Genomic DNA, 26,777 nt, shown 5'->3' on the forward strand with positions numbered 1-26,777 from the left:
CTCTACCACTTAGTCATGTTAACTAAGTCAGTCAAGGTTACTCCCTCTCTGGTGAGACGCTCCAGACTGCACCACTTAGTCATGTTAACTAAGTCAGTCAGGGTTACTTCCTCTCTGGTGAGACGCTCCAGACTCTACCACTTAGTCGTGTTTACTAAGTCAGTCAGGGTTACTCCCTCTCTGGTGAGACTCTCCAGACTCTACCACTTAGTCATGTTAACTAAGTCAGTCAGGGTTACTCCCTCTCTGGTGAGACTCTGCAGACTCTACCACTTAGTCATGTTAACTAAGTCAGTCAGGGTTACTCCCTCTCTGGTGAGACTCTCCAGACTCTACCACTTAGTCATGTTAACTAAGTCAGTCAGGGTTACTCCCTCTCTGGTGAGACTCTCCAGACTCCACCACTTAGTCATGCTAACTAAGTCAGTCAGGGTTACTCCCTCTCTGGTGAGACGCTCCAGACTCTACCACTTAGTCGTGTTAACTAAGTCAGTCAGGGTTACTCCCTCTCTGGTGAAACTCTCCAGACTCTACCACTTAGTCATGTTAACTAAGTCAGTCAGGGTTACTCCCTCTCTGGTGAGACGCTCCAGACTCTACCACTTAGTCATGCTAACTAAGTCAGTGTGGACTCTCTCCCCAGGACTGTCTCTTTACAGTGTGGACTCTCTCCCCAGGACTGTCTCTTTACAGTGTGGACTCTCTCCCCAGGACTGTCTCTTTACAGTGTGGACTCTCTCTACAGGACTGTCTCTTTACAGTGTGGACTCTCTCCCCAGGACTGTCTCTTTACAGTGTGGACTCTCTCCCCAGGACTGTCTCTTTACAGTGTGGACTCTCTCTACAGGACTGTCTCTTTACAGTGTGGACTCTCTCCCCAGGACTGTCTCTTTACAGTGTGGACTCTCTCCCCAGGACTGTCTCTTTACAGTGTGGACTCTCTCCCCAGGACTGTCTCTTTACAGTGTGGACTCTCTCCCCAGGACTGTCTCTTTGCAGTGTGGTCCCTCTCCACAGCCCTCGGGGGTGATCTGACTGAAATTGGGGGTGATCTAACTAAATTCAGGGGTGATCTGACTGAACTCTCTTTCCAGCTAGATCCTCCTCTCTCTTGCTGTTTGTGTTCTCAGCAAACTCAGCTTTCTGATGAAACCTCTGTTTTTAACAGCCTTGTATTGAAAATGTCCCGATGGAGCTGTGTGTTTTTGCGTTTGCTTGCGTGCTCGCCCCTGTGACTGTGAGTGTGTAGAGTCCTATGCTACAAGCTGATGTTTCCGTGGTGAGCAGGGCATCAGTGTACAGGCTTTGTTCTCCTCTCTAGACTCCTCTCCTACCATCAGCAACGTCAGTCGTTGTTTCACTAACCCCTCCTACCACACTCTGGGAGCATGTACCTACGCTGGCCACTACGCCAAGCCTGACAAGAAGACCAGAAGGGCCAAGGTGGGTGGCAACGAACCGTAACGTTATTTATGCTAAGAGTACATACAGGCAACTGCTAAAATAAAGAAAACAAAAAACATAAAAATGAATCGTTTTCACTACAAGCAGACAGAACAGCTTCAATGCACCTCGGCATAGATTCTACAGGTGTCTGGAACTCTATTGGAGGGATGTGACATCATTCTATTGGAGGGATGTGACATCGTTCTATTGGAGGGATGTGACATCGTTCTACTGGAGGGATGTGACAGCGTTCTATTGGAGGGATGTGACATCGTTCTATTGGAGGGATGTGACATCATTCTATTGGAGGGATGTGACATCATTCTATTGGAGGGATGTGACATCGTTCTATTGGAGGGATGTGACATCATTCTATTGGAGGGATGTGACATCATTCTATTGGAGGGATGTGACATCATTCTATTGGAGGGATGTGACATCGTTCTATTGGAGGGATGTGACATCATTCTATCGGAGGGATGTGACATCGTTCTATTGGAGGGATGTGACACCGTTCTATTGGAGGGATGTGACACCGTTCTATTGGAGGGATGTGACATTCTATTGGAGGGATGTGACATCATTCTATTGGAGGGATGTGACATCATTCTATTGGAGGGATGTGACATCATTCTATTGGAGGGATGTGACATCGTTCTATTGGAGGGATGTGACATCATTCTATTGGAGGGATGTGACATCATTCTATTGGAAGGATGTGACATCATTCTATTGGAGGGATGTGACATCGTTCTATTGGAGGGATGTGACATCGTTCTATTGGAGGGATGTGACACCGTTCTATTGGAGGGATGTGACATCGTTCTATTGGAGGGATGTGACATCATTCTATTGGAGGGATGTGACATCATTCTATTGGAGGGATGTGACATCATTCTATTGGAGGGATGTGACATCGTTCTATTGGAGGGATGTGACACCGTTCTATTGGAGGGATGTGACACCGTTCTATTGGAGGGATGTGACATTCTATTGGAAGGATGTGACATCATTCTATTGGAGGGATGTGACATCATTCTACTGGAGGGATGTGACATCGTTCTATTGGAGGGATGTGACATCATTCTATTGGAGGGATGTGACATCATTCTATTGGAGGGATGTGACATCATTCTACTGGAGGGATGTGACATCGTTCTATTGGAGGGATGTGACATCATTCTACTGGAGGGATGTGACATCGTTCTATTGGAGGGATGTGACATCATTCTATTGGAGGGATGTGACATCATTCTATTGGAAGGATGTGACACCGTTCTATTGGAGGGATGTGACATCATTCTATTGGAAGGATGTGACATCGTTCTTCCACCAAAAATTCAATCGTTTGGTGTTTTTGTTGATGGTGGTTGGAAAACGCTGGTCTCAGGTGCCGCTCCACAATCTCCCAGAAGTGTTCAGTTGGGTTGAGATCTGGTGACTGAAACGGCCAGGTCACATGGCTTATTTCGTTTTTCATGCTCATCCAACCATTCAGTGACCACTCGTGACATGTGTAGGGGCCATTGTCATTGTATGGGAAAGCATAAAAGCTACCATTACTATGTTAATTGCTTAATTAACTCAGGAACCACACCTGTGTGGAAGCACCTGCTTTCAATATACTTTGTATCCCTCATCTACTCAAGTGTTTCCATTATTCTGGCAGTTACCTGCACATTGGCATTCTCCAAGAAACATGTGTCTTTTATTTGTGTGTTGTTCCACGTGTAGCAGCTACTCTTCCTGTGGTCCTCATTAGCTGTTCCACGTGTAGCAGCTACTCTTCCTGGTGTCCTCATTAGCTGTTCCACGTTCAGCAGCTACTCTTCCTGGGGTCCTCATAAGCTGTTCCACGTGCAGCAGCTACTCTTCCTGGGGTCCTCATTAGCTGTTCCACGTTCAGCAGCTACTCTTCCTGTGGTCCTCATTAGCTGTTCCACGTTCAGCAGCTACTCTTCCTGGGGCCTCATTAGCTGTTCCACGTTCAGCAGCTACTCTTCCTGTGGTCCTCATTAGCTGTTCCACGTTCAGCAGCTACTCTTCCTGGGGTCCTCATAAGCTGTTCCACGTGCAGCAGCTACTCTTCTTGTGGTCCTCATTAGCTGTTCCACGTTCAGCAGCTACTCTTCTTGTGGTCCTCATTAGCTGTTCCACGTTCAGCAGCTACTCTTCTTGTGGTCCTCATTAGCTGTTCCACGTGTAGCAGCTACTCTTCCTGTGGTCCTCATTAGCTGTTCCACGTTCAGCAGCTACTCTTCCTGGGGTCCTCATTAGCTGTTCCACGTTCAGCAGCTACTCTTCCTGGTGTCCTCATTAGCTGTTCCACGTTCAGCAGCTACTCTTCCTGGGGTCCTCATTAGCTGTTCCACGTGTAGCAGCTACTCTTCTTGTGGTCCTCATTAGCTGTTCCACGTGTAGCAGCTACTCTTCCTGGGGTCCTCATTAGCTGTTCCACGTTCAGCAGCTACTCTTCCTGGGGTCCTCATTAGCTGTTCCAACGTGTAGCAGCTACTCTTCCTGTGGTCCTCATTAGCTGTTCCACGTTCAGCAGCTACTCTTCCTGTGGTCCTCATTAGCTGTTCCATGTTCAGCAGCTACTCTTCCTGGGGTCCTCATTAGCTGTTCCACGTTCAGCAGCTACTCTTCCTGTGGTCCTCATTAGCTGTTCCACGTTCAGCAGCTACTCTTCCTGTGGTCCTCATTAGCTGTTCCACGTTCAGCAGCTACTCTTCTTGTGGTCCTCATTAGCTGTTCCACGTTCAGCAGCTACTCTTCTTGTGGTCCTCATTAGCTGTTCCACGTGTAGCAGCTACTCTTCCTGGGGTCCTCATTAGCTGTTCCACGTTCAGCAGCTACTCTTCCTGTGGTCCTCATCAGCTGTTCCACGTGTAGCAGCTACTCTTCCTGTGGTCCTCATTAGCTGTTCCACGTTCAGCAGCTACTCTTCCTGTGGTCCTCATCAGCTGTTCCACGTGTAGCAGCTACTCTTCCTGTGGTCCTCATTCGCTGTTCCACGTGTAGCAGCTACTCTTCCTGTGGTCCTCTTTAGCTGTTCCACGTGTAGCAGCTACTCTTCCTGTGGTCTTCATTAGCTGTTCCACGTGTAGCAGCTACTCTTCCTGTGGTCCTCATGAGCTGTTCCACGTGCAGCAGCTACTCTTCCTGGGGTCCTCATCAGCTGTTCCACGTGTAGCAGCTACTCTTCCTGTGGTCCTCATTAGCTGTTCCACGTGCAGCAGCTACTCTTCCTGTGGTCCTCATTCGCTGTTCCACGTGCAGCAGCTACTCTTCCTGTGGTCCTCATTAGCTGTTCCACGTGCAGCAGCTACTCTTCCTGTGGTCCTCATTAGCTGTTCCACGTGTAGCAGCTACTCTTCCTGTGGTCCTCATTAGCTGTTCCACATGTAGGAGCTACTCTTCCTGTGGTCCTCATTAGCTGTTCCACGTGTAGCAGCTACTCTTCCTGGGGTCCTCATTAGCTGTTCCACATGTAGGAGCTACTCTTCCTGTGGTCCTCATTAGCTGTTCCACGTGTAGCAGCTACTCTTCCTGTGGTCCTCATTAGTTGTTCCACGTGCAGCAGCTACTCTTCCTGGGGTCCTCATTAGCTGTTCCACGTGCAGCAGCTACTCTTCCTGTGGTCCTCATTAGCTGTTCCACGTGCAGCAGCTACTCTTCCTGTGGTCCTCATTAGCTGTTCCACGTGTAGCAGCTACTCTTCCTGTGGTCCTCATTAGCTGTTCCACGTGTAGCAGCTACTCTTCCTGTGGTCCTCATTAGCTGTTCCACGTTCAGCAGCTACTCTTCCTGTGGTCCTCATTAGCTGTTCCACGTGTAGCAGCTACTCTTCCTGTGGTCCTCATTAGCTGTTCCACGTGTAGCAGCTACTCTTCCTGTGGTCCTCATTAGCTGTTCCACGTGTAGCAGCTACTCTTCCTGTGGTCCTCATTAGCTGTTCCACGTGCAGCAGCTACTCTTCCTGTGGTCCTCATTAGCTGGTCCATGTGTAGCAGCTACTCTTCTTGTGGTCCTCATTAGCTTTTCCACGTCTAGCAGCTACTCTTCCTGTGGTCCTCATTAGCTGTTCCACGTGTAGCAGCTACTCTTCCTGGGGTCCTCATCAGCTGTTCCACGTGTAGCAGCTACTCTTCCTGTGGTCCTCATTAGCTGTTCCACGTGTAGTAGCTACTCTTCCTGTGGTCCTCATTAGCTGTTCCACGTGTAGCAGCTACTCTTCCTGTGGTCCTCATTAGCTGTTCCACGTGTAGCAGCTACTCTTTCTGTGGTCCTCATCAGATGTTCCACGTGTAGCAGCTACTCTTCCTGTGGTCCTCATTAGCTGTTCCACGTGTAGCAGCTACTCTTCCTGTGGTCCTCATTAGCTGTTCCACGTGTAGCAGCTACTCTTCCTGTGGTCCTCATCAGCTGTTCCACGTGTAGCAGCTACTCTTCCTGTGGTCCTCATTAGCTGTTCCACGTGTAGCAGCTACTCTTCCTGTGGTCCTCATTAGCTGTTCCACGTGCAGCAGCTACTCTTCCTGTGGTCCTCATTAGCTGTTCCACGTGTAGCAGCTACTCTTCCTGTGGTCCTCAGTCTGTCTGTGTGTAGCAGCTACTCTTGCTGGGGCCCTCAGTCTGTCTGTGTGTAGCAGCTACTCTTGCTGGGGTCCTCAGTCTGTCTGTGTTTCCTTCCCAGGTGAAGGACAAGAGGTTAAACAGGAATAGTGCTCCAGAGTGGACAGCCTACTATAACCTCGATGAACTGGGTATGTCTGATGACTCCCTTATAAAAATCATTGTAAATACAAGTTGATTTGGGATTGTTTAACCTCTCTGGGATATGTGGGACGGTAGCGTCCCACCTGGCCAAAAGCCAGAGGAAATGCAGAGCGCCAAATTCAAATAAATTACTATAAAAATCAAACGTTCATTTAATCACACATGCAAGAGAGCAAATTAAAGCTACACTTGTTGTTAATCCAGCCAACATGTCAGAGTTCAAAAAGGCTTTTCGGCGAAAGCAAACGATGCCATTATCTGAGGATAGCACCATAGTGAACAAAGAGAGAAAAGCATATTTCAACTTTGCAGGCGCGACACAAAACGCAGAAATAAAAATAGAATTCTTGCCTTACCTTTGACGAGCTTCTTTTGTTGGCACTCCAATATATCCCATAAACATCACAAATGGTCCTTTTGTTCGATTAATTCCGTCCATATATATCCAAAATGTCCATTTATTTGGCGAGTTTGATCCAGAAAAACACCGGTTCCAACTTGCGCAACGTGACTACAAAATATCTCAAAAGTTACCTGTAAACTTTGCCAAAACATTTCAAACTACTTTTGTAATACAACTTTAGGTATTTTTTAATGTACATAATTGATCAAATTGAAGACGGGATGATCTGTGTTCAATACAGGAGGAAAACAAACAGTAGCTAGCTTTCTGGTCACGCGCCTCTATCTAACGCCTCGTTCAAGATGGCCGTACTTCTTCATTACACAAAGGAAAAACCTCAACCAATTTCTAACGACTGTTGACATCCAGTGGAAGCGATAGGAACTGCAAGAAGGTCCCTTAGAAATCTGGATTCCCAATGAAACCCATTGAAAAGGGAGTGACCTAAAAAAAAAAATCTGAATGGTTTGTCCTCGGGGTTTCGCCTGCTAAATAAGTTGTGTTATACTCACAGACATGATTCAAACCGTTTTAGTGTTTTATATCCAAATCTACTAATAATATTAATATCTTATCTTCTGGGGATGAGTAGCAGGCAGTTGAATTTGGGCATGTATTTCATGCTGTATAGATGGCCATGCCCCCTGTCACCAAGAAGTTAACAAAACTTTAGGAACACCTTCTGTATAGATGGCCATATACACTGACTGTTCAAAACATTAGGAACACCTGCTGTATAGATACACTGACTGTTCAAAACATTAGGAACACCTGCTGTATAGATACACTGACTGTTCAAAACTTTAGGAACACCTGCTGTATAGATAGGAACACCTGCTGTATAGATGGCCATATACACTGACTGTTCAAAACATTAAGAACACCTGCTGTATAGATACACTGACTGTTCAAAACATTAGGACAACCTTCTGTATAGATGGCCAAAAACACTGACTGTTCATAACATTAGGAACACCTTCTGTATAGATGGCCATATACACTGACTGTTCATAACATTAGGAACACCTTCTGTATAGATGGCCATATACACTGACTGTTCAAAACATTAGGAACACCTGCTGTATAGATACACTGACTGTTCAAAACTTTAGGAACACCTGCTGTATAGATAGGAACACCTGCTGTATAGATGGCCATATACACTGACTGTTCAAAACATTAGGAACACCTTCTGTATAGATACACTGACTGTTCAAAACATTAGAAACACCTGCTGTATCAAAACATTAAGAACACCTGCTGTATAGATACACTGACTGTTCAAAACATTAGGAACACATTCTGTATAGATGGCCAAAAACACTGACTGTTCATAACATTAGGAACACCTTCTGTATAGATGGCCATATACACTGACTGTTCAAAACATTAGGAACACCTGCTGTATAGATACACTGACTGTTCAAAACATTAGGAACACCTTCTGTATAGATGGCCATATAGTTAAACATAGTTAATCTGTCCCTTTAACATCTCTGTAGGTGTTTACCGTATAGACAGACTCTTAATCTGTCTCTTTAACATCTCTGTAGGTGTGTACCGTGTAGACAGACTCTTAATCTGTCCCTTTAACATCTCTGTAGGTGTGTACCATGTAGACAGACGCTACAGCTCCTACCATGAACAGTACTACAGAGGTAGAGTATGAGACTCCACTATGTCCTTATGAAGAAGACCATCTCATATAAACAGAGTGGTTGGTCTGTGTTACCCAAAGACTTTCCTGCACTGTAGTGTGTGACTGCATGTGTGCTGTGTGTGTGTTTTTGTCAGAGTATGTGAGTGGAGCGAGGAGTGGAACGTGCTCAATTTGACTGGAGCGCGGAGCGAGTTTCCCAAAGGCTGGAACGCCGGCCTTCTCGCCCGCTCCAGTTTCGCTCCAGTACCTCTCCAGCAGCGCTCTCTTCATGAGCTCAGGGCATGCCTGTCCCAGCATGCATTTGTATAGTCAAAAAAAAAAAGTCAAAAAGATCATCAAGGACAACAACCACCCGAGCCACTTCCTGTTCACACCGCTACCATCCAGAAGGCGAGGTCGGTACAGGTGCATCAAAGCTGGGACGGAGAGACTGAAGAACAGCTTCTATCTCAAGGTCTTCAGGCTGCTAAACAGCAATCACTAACTCAGAGAGGCTGCTGCCTACAGTGCCTTGCAAAAGCAAGAATCCCCCCTTGGCATTTTTTCCTATGTTGTTGCATTACAACCTGTAATTTAAATAGATTGTTATTTGGATTTCATGTAATGGACAAACACAAAATAGTCAAATGAAAAAATGTTACTTGTTGAAAAATGTCAAGAAAATAAAAAAACTGAAAAGTGGTGCGTGCATACAGTATTCACCCCCTCTGCTATGAAACCCCACAACAAACCTGGGCCGCCCACCAAAACTCATGAACCAGGCAAGGAGGGCATTAATCAGAGAGGCAACAAAGAGACCAAAGATAACCCTGAAGGAGCTGCAAAGCTCCACAGCGGAGATTGAAGTATCTGTCCATAGGACCACTTTAAGCCGTACACTCCACAGAGCTGGGCTTTACGGAAGGGTGGCCAGAAAAAAGCCATTGCTTAAAGAAAAAAATAAGCAAACACGTTTGGTGTTCGCCAAAAAGGCATGTGAGAGACTCCCAAAACATATGGAAGAAGGTACTCTGGTCAGATGAGACTAGAATTGAGCTTTTTGGCCATCAAGGAAAATGTTTGGCGCAAACCCAACACCTCTCATCACCCCGAGAACACTATCCCCACAGTGAAGCATGGTGGTGGCAGCATCATGCTGTGAGGATGTTTTTCATAGGCAGGGACTGGGAAACTGGTCAGAACTGGAGACATGATGGATGGCGCTAAATACAGGGAAATTCTTGAGGGAAACCTTTTTCAGTCTTCCAGAGATTTGAGACTGGGAAGGAGGTTCATCTTCCAGCAGGACAATGACCCTAAGCATATTGCTAATACAACACTCGAGTGGTTTAAGGGGAAACATTTAAATGTCTTGGAATGGCCTAGTCAAAGCCCAGACCTCAATCCAATTGAGAATCTGTGGTATGACTTAAAGATTGCTGTACACCAGCGGAACCCATCCAACTTGAAGGAGCTGGAGCAGTTTAGCCTTGAAGAATGGGCAAAAATCCCAGTGGCTAGATGTGCCAAACTTATAGAGACCTACCCCAAGAGACTTGCAGCTGTAATCACAACAATAGATGGGTGTTGGTTAAATGGTAGGTCCAGAAAGTCACAACAATAGATGGGTTTTGGTTAAAGCAATGAGCGGGATTTCAGGCCACTCAACACCGCTCTATAAGCAATGAGCGGGATTTCAGACCACTCACCACCGCTCACATACTCTGGTTTGTGTATGAACTGATATGTATGAACTGATGTGTGTGTTTTGACCTCTGTGTCTCTCTCTCCACAGGGCACGCCTGTGATCTCCTCCTCTGTGTGTGTTCCTTCCTCCTGATGGTCTCACACACTCCTCTCTGGTCCTCTCCTCCAGTCTCTACCTAACACAGTCCTCCTCTCTGGTCCTCTCCTCCAGTCTCTAACTAACACACTCCTCTCTCCTCCTCTCCTCCAGTCTCTACCTAACACAGTCCTCTCTGGTCCTCTCCTCCTCTCTCTAACTCAGTCCTCTCTGGTCCTCTCCTCCAGTCTCTAACTAACACACTCCTCTCTCCTCCTCTCCTCCAGTCTCTACCTAACACAGTCCTCTCTGGTCCTCTCCTCCAGTCTCTAACTAACACAGTCCTCTCTGGTCCTCTCCTCCAGTCTCTAACTAACACACTCCTCTCTCCTCCTCTCCTCCTCTCCTCCAGTCTCTACCTAACACAGTCCTCTCTGGTCCTCTCCTCCTCTCCTCCAGTCTCTAACTAACACAGTCCTCTCTGGTCCTCTCCTCCAGTCTCTAACTAACACACTCCTCTCTCCTCCTCTCCTCCAGTCTCTACCTAACACAGTCCTCTCTGGTCCTCTCCTCCAGTCTCTAACTAACACAGTCCTCTCTGGTCCTCTCCTCCAGTCTCTAACTAACACACTCCTCTCTCCTCCTCTCCTCCTCTCCTCCAGTCTCTAACTAACACAGTCTTCTCTGGTCCTCTCCTCCAGTCTCTAACTAACACAGTCCTCTCTGGTCCTCTCCTCCTCTCCTCCAGTCTCTAACTAACACAGTCCTCTCTGGTCCTCTCCTCCAGTCTCTAACTAACACACTCCTCTCTCCTCCTCTCCTCCTCTCCTCCAGTCTCTAACTAACACAGTCTTCTCTGGTCCTCTCCTCCAGTCTCTAACTAACACAGTCCTCTCTGGTCCTCTCCTCCTCTCCTCCAGTCTCTAACTAACACAGTCCTCTCTGGTCCTCTCCTCCAGTCTCTAACTAACACAGTCCTCTCTCCTCCTCTCCTCCAGTCTATACCTAACACACTCCTCTCTCCTCCTCTCCTCCAGTCTCTAACGAACACAACACCCCATGAACAAACTCACTACTTTTGGATTTAAATGCTTTATACTGTGATATGTTACTAATAGTGTGAATGTTGTGTCCTGTGTAATTTACCCTGTACTCTGTTTTTAATTGTTTATCTACAGGTTGTCAGTGGATAAGAGTTTTCACTTGTCTTACCTCCTGGGGTAGAATTATAATCTCATGTTGTATTCGTCTCCCGATGTTGATATGGCGAATGCATTGAAAGGCTGACAATGTCCTTGCTGATATCAGAATCATTCGCTAACAGATACCTTCACCTTGGTTAAAAAAAGAGTGTTCCCGTCTTCCTGCTTCTCAGTGTGTCATTTGTCTTTGTCAGACTACATGAAGAGTTCACTGTCCAGCACCTGCTCTCTGAACAGTGAGAACCCCTACGCCACCATCAATGACCCGCAGGCCGTGGCCTGTAAACACACAGAGAGCAGCTATGTAGAGATGAAGAGTCCTGTCCACCACGACATGTCCTACTGCTCTTCTGCTATAGTCACCACCACCGCCGCCACACACACCTCCAGCAAGAACGTCTATGACGTGGGTGAGTTATAGATATATAGTAATGTAGATGTCCTACTGGATGAGTTATAGATATATAGTAATGTAGATGTCCTACTGGATGAGTTATAGATATATAGTAATGTAGATGTCCTACTGGGTGAGTTATAGATATATAGTTATGTAGATGTCCTACTGGGTGAGTTATAGATATATAGTAATGTAGATGTCCTACTGGATGAGTTATAGATATATAGTAATGTAGATGTCCTACTGGATGAGTTATAGATATATAGTAATGTAGATGTCCTACTGGGTGAGTTATAGATATATAGTTATGTAGATGTCCTACTGGGTGAGTTATAGATATATAGTAATGTAGATGTCCTACTGGGTGAGTTATAGATATATAGTTATGTAGATGTCCTACTGGATGAGTTATAGATATATAGTAATGTAGATGTCCTACTGGGTGAGTTATAGATATATAGTTATGTAGATGTCCTACTGGGTGAGTTATAGATATATAGTAATGTAGATGTCCTACTGGGTGAGTTATAGATATATAGTTATGTAGATGTCCTACTGGGTGAGTTATAGATATATAGTAATGTAGATGTCCTACTGGGTGAGTTATAGATATATAGTTATGTAGATGTCCTACTGGGTGAGTTATAGATATATAGTAATGTAGATGTCCTACTGGGTGAGTTATAGATATATAGTTATGTAGATGTCCTACTGGGTGAGTTATAGATATATAGTTATGTAGATGTCCTACTGGGTGAGTTATAGATATATAGTAATGTAGATGTCCTACTGGGTGAGTTATAGATATATAGTCATGTAGATGTCCTACTGGGTGAGTTATAGATATATAGTAATGTAGATGTCCTACTGGATGAGTTACGGGGGATGTAGGGTCATCGACATCCCCTTAATTCTGGAGAAGATGAGCTCATGAGGAATTTGTTTTTCTGTGTAACTGACTGGTTATCAGTCTGTTGTCTATGTCTGTTGTTTCAGTCTGTTGTCTCTGTCTGTTGTCTTTGTCTGTTGTCTGTCTGTTCTCTCTCTCTCTCTGTCTGAGGGGGTTATTGTGGAGGGTTAGGGTTAGGGTTATTATGTTGTCTGTCTGTTCTCTCTCTCTCTGTCTGAGGGGGTTATTGTGGAGGGTTAGGGTTAGGGTTATTATGTTGTCTGTCTGTTCTCTCTCTCTGTCTGAGGGGGTTATTGTGGAGGGTTAGGGTTATTATGTTGTCTGTCTGTTCTCTCTCTCTCTGTCTGAGGGGGTTATTGTGGAGGGTTAGGGTTAGGGTTATTATGTTGTCTGTCTGTTCTCTCTCTCTGTCTGAGGGGGTTATTGTGGAGGGTTAGGGTTAGGGTTATTATGTTGTCTGTCTGTTCTCTCTCTCTCTCTGTCTGAGGGGGTTATTGTGGAGGGTTAGGGTTAGGGTTATTATGTTGTCTGTCTGTTCTCTCTCTCTGTCTGAGGGGGTTATTGTGGAGGGTTAGGGTTAGGGTTATTATGTTGTCTGTCTGTTCTCTCTCTCTGTCTGAGGGGGTTATTGTGGAGGGTTAGGGTTAGGGTTATTATGTTGTCTGTCTGTTCTCTCTCTCTCTGTCTGAGGGGGTTATTGTGGAGGGTTAGGGTTAGGGTTATTATGTTGTCTGTCTGTTCTCTCTCTCTCTGTCTGAGGGGGTTATTGTGGAGGGTTAGGGTTAGGGTTATTATGTTGTCTGTCTGTTCTCTCTCTCTCTGTCTGAGGGGGTTATTGTGGAGGGTTAGGGTTAGGGTTATTATGTTGTCTGTCTGTTCTCTCTCTCTCTCTGTCTGAGGGGGTTATTGTGGAGGGCACTTGTATGAAGTGTTTGAATGATCACTTTGATTAGTCAGAAAAGTTCAAGCCTCTTTTTCTCTCTTCTCCCTCCATCCCCCTATCTACATCCCTCCATCCCCCTATCTACATCCCTCCATCCCCCTATCTACATCCCTCCATCCCCCTATCTATATCCCTCCATCCCCCTATCTATATCCCTCCATCCCCCTATCTACATCCCTCCATCCCCCTATCTATATCCCTCCATCCCTCTATCCCCCTATCTCTATCCCTCCATCCCCCTATCTACATCCCTCCATCCCCCTATCTATATCCCTCCATCCCTCTATCCCCCTATCTCTATCCCTCCATCCCCCTATCTATATCCCTCCATCCCCCTATCTACATCCCTCCATCCCCCTATCTATATCCCTCCATCCCTCTATCCCCCTATCTCTATCCCTCCATCCCCCTATCTACATCCCTCCATCCCCCTATCTACATCCCTCCATCCCCCTATCTACATCCCTCCATCCCCCTATCTACATCCCTCCATCCCCCTATCTACATCCCTCCATCCCCCTATCTACATCCCTACATCCCCCTATCTACATCCCTCCATCCCCCTATCTACATCCCTCCATCCCCCTATCTACATCCCTCCATCCCCCTATCTACATCCCTCCATCCCCCTATCTATATCCCTCCATCCCTCTATCCCCCTATCTCTATCCCTCCATTCCCCTATCTATATCCCTCCATCCCCCTATCTATATCCCTCCATCCCCCTATCTATATCCCTCCATCCCTCTATCCCCCTATCTCTATCCCTCCATCCCCCTATCTATATCCCTCCATCCCCCTATCTATATCCCTCCATCCCCCTATCTATATCCCTCCATCCCTCTATCCCCCCTATCTCTATCCCTCCATCCCCCTATCTATATCCCTCCATCCCCCTATCTATATCCCTCCATCCCCCTATCTATATCCCTCCATCCCTCTATCCCCCTATCTCTATCCCTCCATCCCCCTATCTATATCCCTCCATCCCCCTATCTATATCCCTCCATCCCTCTATCTCTATCCCTCCATCCCCCTATCTATATCCCTCCATCCCTCTATCTCTATCCCTCCATCCCCCTATCTCTATCCCTCCATCCCCCTATCTATATCCCTCCATCCCTCTATCTATATCCCTCCATCCCCCTATCGATATCCCTCCATCCCCCTATCTATATCCCTCCATCCCCCTATATCCATCCCTCCATCCCCCTATCTATATCCCTCAATCCCCCTATATCCATCCCTCCATCCCCCGATCTCTATCCCTCCATCCCCCGATCTCTATCCCTCCATCCCCCTATCTCTATCCCTCCATCCCCCTATCTCTATCCCTCCATCCCCCTATCTCTATCCCTCATCTCTATCCCTCCATCCCTCTATCCCCTATCTCTATCCCCCTATCTCTATCCCTCCATCCCCCTATCTCTATCCCTCCATCCCTCTATCTCTATCTCTCCATCCCCCTATCTCTATCCCTCCATCCTCTATCTCTATCCCTCCATCTCCCTATCTCTATCCCTCCATCCCCTATCTATATCCCTCCATCCCCTATCTATATCCCTCCATCCCCCTATCCCTATCCCTCCATCCCCCTATCTATATCCCTCCATCCCCCTATCTCTATCCCTCCATCCCCCTATCTCTATCCCTCATCTCTATCCCTCCATCCCTCTATCCCCTATCTCTATCCCCCTATCTCTATCCCCCTATCTCTATCCCTCCATCCCTCTATCTCTATCTCTCCATCCCCCTATCTCTATCCCTCCATCCCTCTATCTCTATCCCTCCATCTCCCTATCTCTATCCCTCCATCCCTATATCTCTATCCCTCCATCCCCTATCTATATCCCTCCATCCCCTATCTATATCCCTCCATCCCCCTATCCCTATCCCTCCTTCCCCCTATCTATATCCCTCCATCCCCCTATCTCTATCCCTCCATCCCCCTATCTCTATCCCTCATCTCTATCCCTCCATCCCTCTATCCCCTATCTCTATCCCCCTATCTCTATCCCTCCATCCCCCTATCTCTATCCCTCCATCCCTCTATCTCTATCTCTCCATCCCCCTATCTCTATCCCTCCATCCCTCTATCTCTATCCCTCCATCTCCCTATCTCTATCCCTCCATCCATCTATCTCTATCCCTCCATCCCCCTATCTATATCCCTCCATCCCCTATCTATATCCCTCCATCCCCCTATCTATATCCCTCCATCCCCCTATCTATATCCCTCTATCCCCCTATCTATATCCCTCCATCCCCCTATCTCTATCCCTCCATCCCCCTATCTATATCCCTCCATCCCCCTATCTATATCCCTCCATCCCCCTATCTATATCCCTCCATCCCCCTATCTATATCCCTCCATCCCCCTATCTCTATCCCTCCATCCCCCTATCTATATCCCTCCATCCCCCTATCTCTATCCCTCCATCCCCCTATCTATATCCCTCCATCCCCCTATCTATATCCCTCCATCCCCCTATCTCTATCCCTCCATCCCCCTATCTATATCCCTCCATCCCCCTATCTATATCCCTCCATCCCCCTATCTCTATCCCTCCATCCCTCCATCTATATCCCTCCATCCCCCTATCTCTATCCCTCCATCCCCCTGTCTCTATCCCTCCATCCCTCCATCTCTATCCCTCCATCCCCCTATCTCTATCCCTCCATCCCCCTATCTCTATCCCTCCATCCCTCCATCCCTCCATCTCTATCCCTCCATCCCCCTATCTATATCCCTCCATCCCCTATCTATATCCCTCCATCCCCCTATCTCTATCCCTTCATCCCCCTATCTCTATCCCTCCATCCCCTTATCTATAACCCTCCATCCCCCTATCTATATCCCTCCATCCCCCTATCTCTATCCCTCCATCCCCCTATCTCTATCCCTCCATCCCTCCATCCCCCTATCCCTCCATCCCCCTATCTCTATCCCTCCACCCCCCTATCTCTATCCCTCCATCCCCCTATCTATATCCCTCCATCCCTCCATCCCTCTATCCCTCCATCCCCCTATCTCTATCCCTCCACCCCCCTATCTCTATCCCTCCATCCCCCTATCTATATCCCTCCATCCCTCCATCCCTCTATCCCTCCACCCCCCTATCTCTATCCTTACACCCCCCTATCTCTATCCCTCCATCCCCCTATCTATATCCCTCCATCCCCCCTATCTCTATCCCTCCATCCCCCCTATCTCTATCCCTCCATCCCCCTATCTCTATCCCTCCATCCCCCCTATCTCTATCCCTCCATCCCCCTATCTCTATCCCTCCATCCCCCTATCTCTATCCCTCCATCCCCCTATCTCTATCCTTACACCCCCTTATCTCTATCCCTCCACCCCCCTATCTCTATCCTTACACCCCCCTATCTCTATCCCTCCATCCCCCTATCTCTATCCCTCCACCCCCCTATCTCTATCCCTCCACCCCCCTATCTCTATCCCTCCACCCCTCTATCTCTATCCCTCCACCCCCCTATCTCTATCCCTCCATCCCCCTATCTCTATCCTTACACCCCCTTATCTCTATCCCTCCACCCCCCTATCTCTATCCTTACACCCCCCTATCTCTATCCCTCCATCCCCCTATCTCTATCCCTCCACCCCCCTATCTCTATCCCTCCACCCCCCTATCTCTATCCCTCCACCCCTCTATCTCTATCCCTCCACCCCCCTATCTCTATCCCTCCATCCCCCTATCTCTATCCTTACACCCCCTTATCTCTATCCCTCCACCCCCCTATCTCTATCCTTACACCCCCCTATCTCTATCCCTCCATCCCCCTATCTCTATCCCTCCACCCCCCTATCTCTATCCCTCCACCCCCCTATCTCTATCCCTCCACCCCTCTATCTCTATCCCTCCACCCCCCTATCTCTATCCCTCCACCCCTCTATCTCTATCCCTCCACCCCCCTATCTCTATCCCTCCACCCCCCTATCTCTATCCCTCCACCCCCCTATCTCTATCCTTACACCCCCCTATCTCTATCCCTCCATCCCCCTATCTCTATCCCTCCATCCCTCTATCTCTATCCCTCCATCCCCCTATCTATATCCCTCCATCCCCCTATCTCTATCCCTCCACCCCCCTTATCTCTATCCCTCCACCCCCCCTATCTCTATCCCTCCACCCCCCCTTTAGAACCCAAGGTGAGTGTTCTCCAGGGCTGTAACGGTGTGGTGGTTCCCACGTACCCTCAGAACCCGTACGACCTCCCCAGGAACAGCCACATCCCCAGCCACTACGACCTGCTGCCCCTGAGACACAGCCAGAGCTACAGCCCTACACACAGCCAGGAGCACAGCCACCAGAGCCACAGCCCACCCTTGCCCGGCAGCCCTACCAGCTCCCTGCTATAGACAGACCACTCCCTAACGCTGGGCCGCGACCTTAGACCTATGACTTACTGTTGGGGCACGGTCTGCTCCACCTGGGGTTGCGGATAAAGACTGTAATGTGACTATAGAGACAAAGTACCAGTGCAACATCAATGTTAGTGGACATACTAGATGATATACCAACAGAAGCTCTGTGTGGACTCACTGCTGTGTGGACTCACTACCGTGTGGACTCACTACCGTGTGGACTCACTACCGTGTGGACTCACTGCTGTGTGGACTCACTAACGTGTGGACTCACTGCTGTGTAAAGCATACTGAACGTGTAATATATTACAGCTATGTGAAGTGTCTGAGGAAGACACTGGGAAGTCATATAACTACAGGAGATGTGTGGTACCCTCTTTGTTTACACTCTGGCTCGGTGGAGGACACACACATCCTAGGAAAGGAAGGAAGGACAGACGCATACACACACACACACACACACACACACACATCCTAGGAAAGGAAGGAAGGACACACACACACATCCTAGGAAAGGAAGGAAGGACACACACACATATCCTAGGGAAGGAAGGACACACACACACATCCTAGGGAAGGAAGGAAGGACACACACACACATCCTAGGGAAGGAAGGAAGGACACACACACACACATCCTAGGGAAGGAAGGGAGGACACACACACACATCCTAGGGAAGGAAGGAAGGACACACACACACATCCTAGGGAAGGAAGGACACACACACACATCCTAGGGAAGGAAGGAAGGACACACACACATCCTGGGAAGGAAGGAAGGACACACACACACACATCCTAGGAAAGGAAGGACACACACACACATCCTAGGAAATGAAGGAAGGACAGACACACGCACACACACACACTATGAAACAGACCAGTGGAGTCATGAACACAAAATATCATGGACCGATATAAAGTCATGCCTGGCTCAATGATTCTATTCCATGCCTGGATTGGGTGACCAGAGAACCAACCAGGCTGTCCCTAGAGGAGGACAAACCCACCAGGAACCAACTAGGCTGTCCCTAGAGGAGGACAAACCCACCAGGAACCAACCAGGCTGCCCCTAGAGGAGGACAAAACCACCAGGAACCAACCAGGCTGTCCCTAGAGGAGGACAAAACCACCAGGAACCAACCAGGCTGTCCCTAGAGGAGAACAAACCCACCAGGAACCAACTAGGCTGCCCCTAGAGGAGGACAAAACCACCAGAAACCAACCAGGCTGTCCCTAGAGGAGGACAAAACCACCAGGAACCAAACAGGCTGTCCCTAGAGGAGGACAAAACCACCAGGAACCATCAGGCTGTCCCTAGAGGAGGACAAAACCACCAGAAACCAACCAGGCTGCCACTAGAGGAGGACAAAACCACCAGGAACCAAACAGGCCGTCCCTAGAGGAGGACAAAACCACCAGGAACCAAACAGGCTGTCCCTAGAGGAGGACAAAACCACCAGGAATCAACCAGGCTGTCCCTAGAGGAGGACAAAACCACCAGAAACCAACCAGGCTGTCCCTAGAGGAGGACAAAACCACCAGGAATCAACCAGGCTGTCCCTAGAGGAGGACAAAACCACCAGGAACCAAACAGGCTGTCCCTAGAGGAAGAGAAACCAACAACTGTCTCAGATGAGACCAGCTTGGAGCATCATCAAAATGGCATTAGATCTGCCTTTCTATCAGGCAGTGGACTGGAGATGTCATTACAGGACCTGAATGGGGACAGACTGGGCTTGGATTCCCTGTTCTATTGTATATTGATATCGCCAGCAACACAGCTAACACTCATATAACTGCAGATGAAGGAGAAGAGACGATGACAGTTCTCAGACAAACCAGGATTGTATTAATCGGGCACCGACGTCTTTGAAAGAAGACAACGGACTGAAACAGGGAGGCACTACCTTTTCGTGTTCCATTTGCAAAACGTTTTTCAACGGTGTGCACTAATGAATACGACCCATGGTTATATACTGTATAAAAAATATATATATCTATTAAAAAAAAAACGCTTATCTTCTACAACTCATTTTGACACATCTTTGCTGATTTCATGTTTATATTTTTATGATCCTTTAACGGGTCCATATTTTCTCTTTTGGGAAAAGTTATCTTTTTGTATTTATTGTATATAAAGTTAAGGAATTTAATGTTGGCGTTTTACAGTAGTGTTAGTAACTTTATGTTGTGTAATGCTGGTAAATGTGCATGAATCTAAGTATAGTAGTATACAGAGAATACCCCCGAATGTCATTGTTAAACTATTTGGTACAAACAAACTGTTATTTCATAGACTTTACCCATATTTACCCACTGGCCGTTTTGACCATGGGAATGAATCCTAGTTGAACTGCTTTACAGGAATATGCAGAGACATGAAGGAAACAGACAACTGTTTAAGAAGTATTTATGCTGCCAAAATGTTCCCTGGAGATTCAGAAGTCCCATTTCCAAATGTAGCACCATTTTAAGTTATAGTAACGCTGTAATTATTATATATAGTATACTTACACCCTGTGACACAATCCAATGTGATAATGACAGAACTATTACGTTGATCTCTATCTCTACATGGATATTTCACCAATTCAACCAATAACAATGACATGTTTATAACAGGCCCGATTCAGACCTGAGGTAAGTAAACACTTAACATGGACTTTAAGACAACATATCCATGTCTGAATTGGGCCCAACATGAGTAACAGGACAATCATACACAAGACAGTATTGACAGTTATTTTCTCTCCTCATGGCTTTGTTAGTTTGTTAGTTGATATTTCTCCTCATAACGGATAAGACGTACGTCCCAACTCGCACCCTACTCCCTTCATAGTTGCACCAGAGCACTGGTCAAAAGTGGTTCACTACTAAAAGACTAGGGTGCCATTTGGAACATATTCTAGAATTGCCATAGTCTGTTGTAACCTAGTAGTACCCAACGCTGCATTGACCTGTTCCTCTTTTAAAGTGTTTTCAACTTCAATAAAGATGCCATAGCTCAGGGCTAGAGGGGAGTGTTGTCTTGTCTGGGGGAGGTATGTAGCCTAGCGGACCAGTAACCGGAAGGTCGCTGGTTCGAATCCCGAACTGATTAGGTTAAAAAATATTGAGCAGTGCACATAACCCTAGTTGCTCTGGATAAGAGTTGTCTCTACTGTGACTTACTGCTCACCTGTGTTGTTGGTTCCACTTTTCTGGGCTCTGTTTTTTACTTAACAAATAAGGAACACTCAAAATGTGCACTTATAAATAATAACAATTTTGATCAAATTACAGCTGTAGACAGAAGTCAAACATCACACATACAACTGATGTCTCTCCTGAGTTCTGCCCCAAACAAATGAACGACAGGATCTTATATACCCGAGATCACACCTTATGGTCAGACCTCCACCTTATGATGTGACCTCCACCTTATGGTGTGACCTCCACCTTATGATGTGAACTCCACCTTATGGTGTGATCTCCACCTTATGATGTGACCTCCACCTTATGATGTGACCTCCACCTTATGATGTGTCCTCCACCTTATGGTGTGACCTCCACCTTATGATGTGAACTCCACCTTATGATGTGACCTCCACCTTATGGTATGATCTCCACCTTATGATGTGACCTCCACCTTATGATGTGACCTCCACCTTATGGTCAGACCTCCACCTTATGATGTGACCTCCACCTTATGGTGTGATCTCCACCTTATGATGTGACCTCCACCTTATGATGTGAACTCCACCTTATGATGTGACCTCCACCTTATGGTATGATCTCCACCTTATGATGTGACCTCCACCTTATGATGTGACCTCCACCTTATGGTCAGACCTCCACCTTATGATGTGACCTCCACCTTATGATGTGAACTCCACCTTATGATGTGACCTCCACCTTATGGTATGATCTCCACCTTATGATGTGACCTCCACCTTATGATGTGACCTCCACCTTATGGTCAGACCTCCACCTTATGATGTGACCTCCACCTTATGGTGTGATCTCCACCTTATGATGTGACCTCCACCTTATGATGTGACCTCCACCTTATGGTCAGACCTCCACCTTATGATGTGACCTCCACCTTATGGTGTGACCTCCACCTTATGGTGTGACCTCCACCTTATGGTCAGACCTCCACCTTATGGTCAGACCTCCACCTTATGATGTGACCTCCACCTTATGATGTGATCTCCACCTTATGGTGTGACCTCCACCTTATGATGTGACCTCAACCTTATGGTCAGACCTCCACCTTATGGTCAGACCTCCACCTTATGGTATGATCTCCACCTTATGGTGTGACCTCAACCTTATGGTCAGACCTCCACCTTATGGTCAGACCTCCACCTTATGGTATGATCTCCACCTTATGGTCAGACCTCCACCTTATGGTATGATCTCCACCATATGATGTGACCTCCACCTTATGATGTGAACTCCACCTTATGGTGTGACCTCCACCTTATGGTGTGACCTCCACCTTATGATGTGACCTCCACCTTATGATGTGAACTCCACCTTATGGTATGATCTCCACCTTATGGTGTGACCTCCACCTTATGGTATGACCTCCACCTTATGGTGTGACCTCCACCTTATGGTGTGACCTCCACCTTATGATGTGACCTCCACCTTATGGTATGACCTCCACCTTATGGTGTGACCTCCACCTTATGGTATGATCTCCACCTTATGGTGTGACCTCCACCTTATGGTATGACCTCCACCTTATGGTGTGACCTCCACCTTATGGTGTGACCTCCACCTTATGATGTGACCTCCACCTTATGGTATGACCTCCACCTTATGGTGTGACCTCCACCTTATGGTGTGACCTCCACCTTATGATGTGAACTCCACCTTATGGTGTGACCTCCACCTTATGGTATGACCTCCACCTTATGGTGTGACCTCCACCTTATGGTGTGACCTCCACCTTATGATGTGAACTCCACCTTATGGTGTGACCTCCACCTTATGATGTGACCTCCACCTTATGGTATGACCTCTCCTTATGGTATGAGCTCCACCTTATGATGTGACCTCCACCTTATGGTATGACCTCCACCTTATGGTGTGTCTCCACCTTGTGGTGTGACCTCTACCTTATGATGTGACCTCCACCTTATGATGTGACCTCCACCTTATGGTGTGAACTCCACCTTATGGTGTGAACTCCACCTTATGGTGTGACCTCCACCTTATGGTGTGAACTCCACCTTATGGTGTGACCTCCTATGTCCAAAACCCTGCATGTGCAGCTTAAAGACCCAGTTATTCTAAACACAAAGTTTCTGAGAACCTGTCTCAGCGGTATACAAAATCTGCCCTTGTTTCAGAGAAAACCAGACGCTGTCTTCTCTGTGTCTCGCTGTCACCCTCAGTCCCCTTTTCTCACCTTCTCTCACAGACGCCGGGCTGCGGGTTTTGGCAGAGAGCTAGACACAGACAGAGACCTCAATATTCAGCTATACAGTGAGCATTAGTACAATGGCACGTAAGCAAACTAATAACAACATAATAAAGGGTGGGGGTCTTTAGAAGACCCCCATAATCAGTTGTAATCCTTCAGGGTCAACCAAAATAGATCGTTGGCTGTCAAACGTATTGTTCTTTACTGTATACAATTTTTGGTGTCTTGACATGGACAAATAACTCAATAGATTGGTAACTATTTGTGTTCTAATTTGGCACACAAGACACTAGAGCCCATGAGTGACTTGGTGAAAGAATGGCACAGACTGGCCTGTAGGTGGCGCTGTTATAAGAAGTCTCACTTAAACCCTGATATGAGTCGCCCCGTTTGACCTTGAGACTTGAAACTTTGTATGTAGGTGTTTTTACTCCTGCTAAACACATTTGCCTCAAGGACCCATAAGGATTTTTCTCCATCTTGGACATTTTGGAAAACTTTCGAAGAAAAAAAAAAGGTTTTCTCATGAACCATAAGACCAAATAAGACATTGTGTATGTATGGTATATTACATCAACTTGGTTTGGCTAAGGGATTGGTTAAGAGATGGCTGAGTTATTGATCAATCAGGAAACATGTTTTAGGGTCATTACCGTGATGAACCATGTTAAGTTTGGCATTGAGATCTTTAAGAAATAAAGGAAACTATTAACAAGTCACTTCTTCTTTGACTTTGTAACGCTGACCCTTTAAATAATAACACAACATCTTCTCCTGGACTAGAAGTCAGATTCACTTCAGATGTGGTCTTTGGATCAATATAGTCCCTGAAGACTTGGAGAAAATAAAGCTGATGCATTATAACACTATACCAGTAGATGGACACACTATACCAGTAGATGGACACACTATACCAGTAGATGGACACACTATACCAGTAGATGGACACACTATACCAGTAGATGGACAGACACACTATACCAGTAGATGGACACACTATACCACTAGATGGACACACTATACCAGTAGATGGACAGACACACTATACCACTAGATGGACACACTATACCAGTAGATGGACACACTATACCACTGGATGGACACACTATACCAGTAGATGGACACACTATACCAGTAGATGGACAGACACACTATACCAGTAGATGGACACACTATACCACTAGATGGACACACTATACCAGTAGATGGACACACTATACCACTAGATGGACACACTATACTACTAGATGGACACACTATACCACTAGATGGACAGACACACTATACCAGTAGATGGACAGACACACTATACCAGTAGATGGACAGACACACTATACCAGTAGATGGACAGACACACTATACCACTAGATGGACAGACACACTATACCAGTAGATGGACAGACACACTATACCAGTAGATGGACAGACACACTATACCAGTAGATGGACACACTATATCAGTAGATGGACAGACACACTATACCACTAGATGGACACACTATACCAGTAGATGGACAGACACACTATACCAGTAGATGGACACACTATACCAGTAGATGGACGGACACACTATACCACTAGATGGACAGACACACTATACCACTAGATGGACACACTATACCAGTAGATGGACAGACACACTATACCAGTAGATGGACAGACACACTATACCACTAGATGGACAGACACACTATACCAGTAGATGGACACACTATACCAGTAGATGGACAGACACACTATACCAGTAGATGGACAGACACACTATACCACTAGATGGACAGACACACTATACCAGTAGATGGACACACTATACCAGTAGATGGACAGACACACTATACCAGTAGATGGACAGACACACTATACCAGTAGATGGACAGACACACTATACCAGTAGATGGACAGACACACTATACCAGTAGATGGACAGACACACTATACCAGTAGATGGACAGACACACTATACCAGTAGATGGACAGACACACTATACCAGTAGATGGACAGACACACTATACCAGTAGATGGACAGACACACTATACCACTAGATGGACAGACACACTATACCACTGGATGGACACACTATACCAGTAGATGGACAGACACACTATACCAGTAGATGGACAGACACACTATACCAGTAGATGGACAGACACACTATACCACTAGATGGACACACTATACCACTAGATGGACACACTATACCAGTAGATGGACAGACACACTATACCAGTAGATGGACACACTATACCAGTAGATGGACAGACACACTATACCACTAGATGGACAGACACACTATACCAGTAGATGGACAGACACACTATACCACTAGATGGACACACTATACCACTAGATGGACACACTATACCACTAGATGGACAGACACACTATACCAGTAGATGGACAGACACACTATACCAGTAGATGGACAGACACACTATACCAGTAGATGGACAGACTATACCAGTAGATGGACAGACACACTATACCAGTAGATGGACAGACACACTATACCAGTAGATGGACAGACACACTATACCAGTAGATGGACAGACACACTATACCAGTAGATGGACAGACACACTATACCACTAGATGGACAGACACACTATACCAGTAGATGGACAGACACACTATACCACTAGATGGACACACTATACCAGTAGATGGACAGACACACTATACCACTAGATGGACACACTATACCAGTAGATGGACAGACACACTATACCACTAGATGGACACACTATACCACTAGATGGACAGACACACTATACCAGTAGATGGACAGACACACTATACCAGTAGATGGACAGACACACTATACCAGTAGATGGACACACTATACCACTAGATGGACACACTATACCAGTAGATGGACAGACACACTATACCAGTAGATGGACAGACACACTATACCAGTAGATGGACAGACACACTATACCAGTAGATGGACAGACACACTATACCAGTAGATGGACAGACACACTATACCAGTAGATGGACAGACACACTATACCACTAGATGGACACACTATACCAGTAGATGGACAGACACACTATACCAGTAGATGGACAGACACACTATACCACTAGATGGACACACTATACCAGTAGATGGACAGACACACTATACCAGTAGATGGACAGACACACTATACCAGTAGATGGACAGACACACTATACCACTAGATGGACACACTATACCACTAGATGGACACACTATACCAGTAGATGGACAGACACACTATACCAGTAGATGGACACACTATACCAGTAGATGGACAGACACACTATACCAGTAGATGGACAGACACACTATACCAGTAGATGGACAGACACACTATACCAGTAGATGGACAGACACACTATACCAGTAGATGGACAGACACACTATACCAGTAGATGGACACACACACTATACCAGTAGATGGACAGACACACTATACCAGTAGATGGACAGACACACTA

General features: G+C 46.6%; 1 protein-coding gene across 4 annotated transcripts in view; it reads left to right on the plus strand.

Moving 5' to 3' along the window:
* LOC118944439 (multiple epidermal growth factor-like domains protein 11) overlaps positions 1-18,416 on the plus strand; it is a 347,240-nt gene extending 328,824 nt beyond the window's left edge. For 2 of the 4 annotated variants that reach the window (XM_036963746.1, XM_036963747.1), the window contains exons 22-24: positions 1,322-1,443; positions 6,146-6,215; positions 8,236-8,381. In XM_036963746.1, coding sequence (XP_036819641.1) covers positions 1,322-1,443; positions 6,146-6,215; positions 8,236-8,300 — 257 coding nt within the window. In that variant the 3' untranslated portion in view covers positions 8,301-8,381. Of the gene's footprint in view, positions 1-1,321; positions 1,444-6,145; positions 6,216-8,235; positions 8,382-11,449; positions 11,666-17,668 lie in introns of those variants that run through there. The other 2 variants (XM_036963744.1, XM_036963745.1) reach the window with 1 other exon arrangement.
* Positions 18,417-26,777: the final 8,361 nt, after the last annotated feature.

This window comes from Oncorhynchus mykiss, chromosome 26, assembly GCF_013265735.2.
Source record: "Oncorhynchus mykiss isolate Arlee chromosome 26, USDA_OmykA_1.1, whole genome shotgun sequence".
Taxonomy (NCBI): domain Eukaryota; kingdom Metazoa; phylum Chordata; class Actinopteri; order Salmoniformes; family Salmonidae; genus Oncorhynchus; species Oncorhynchus mykiss.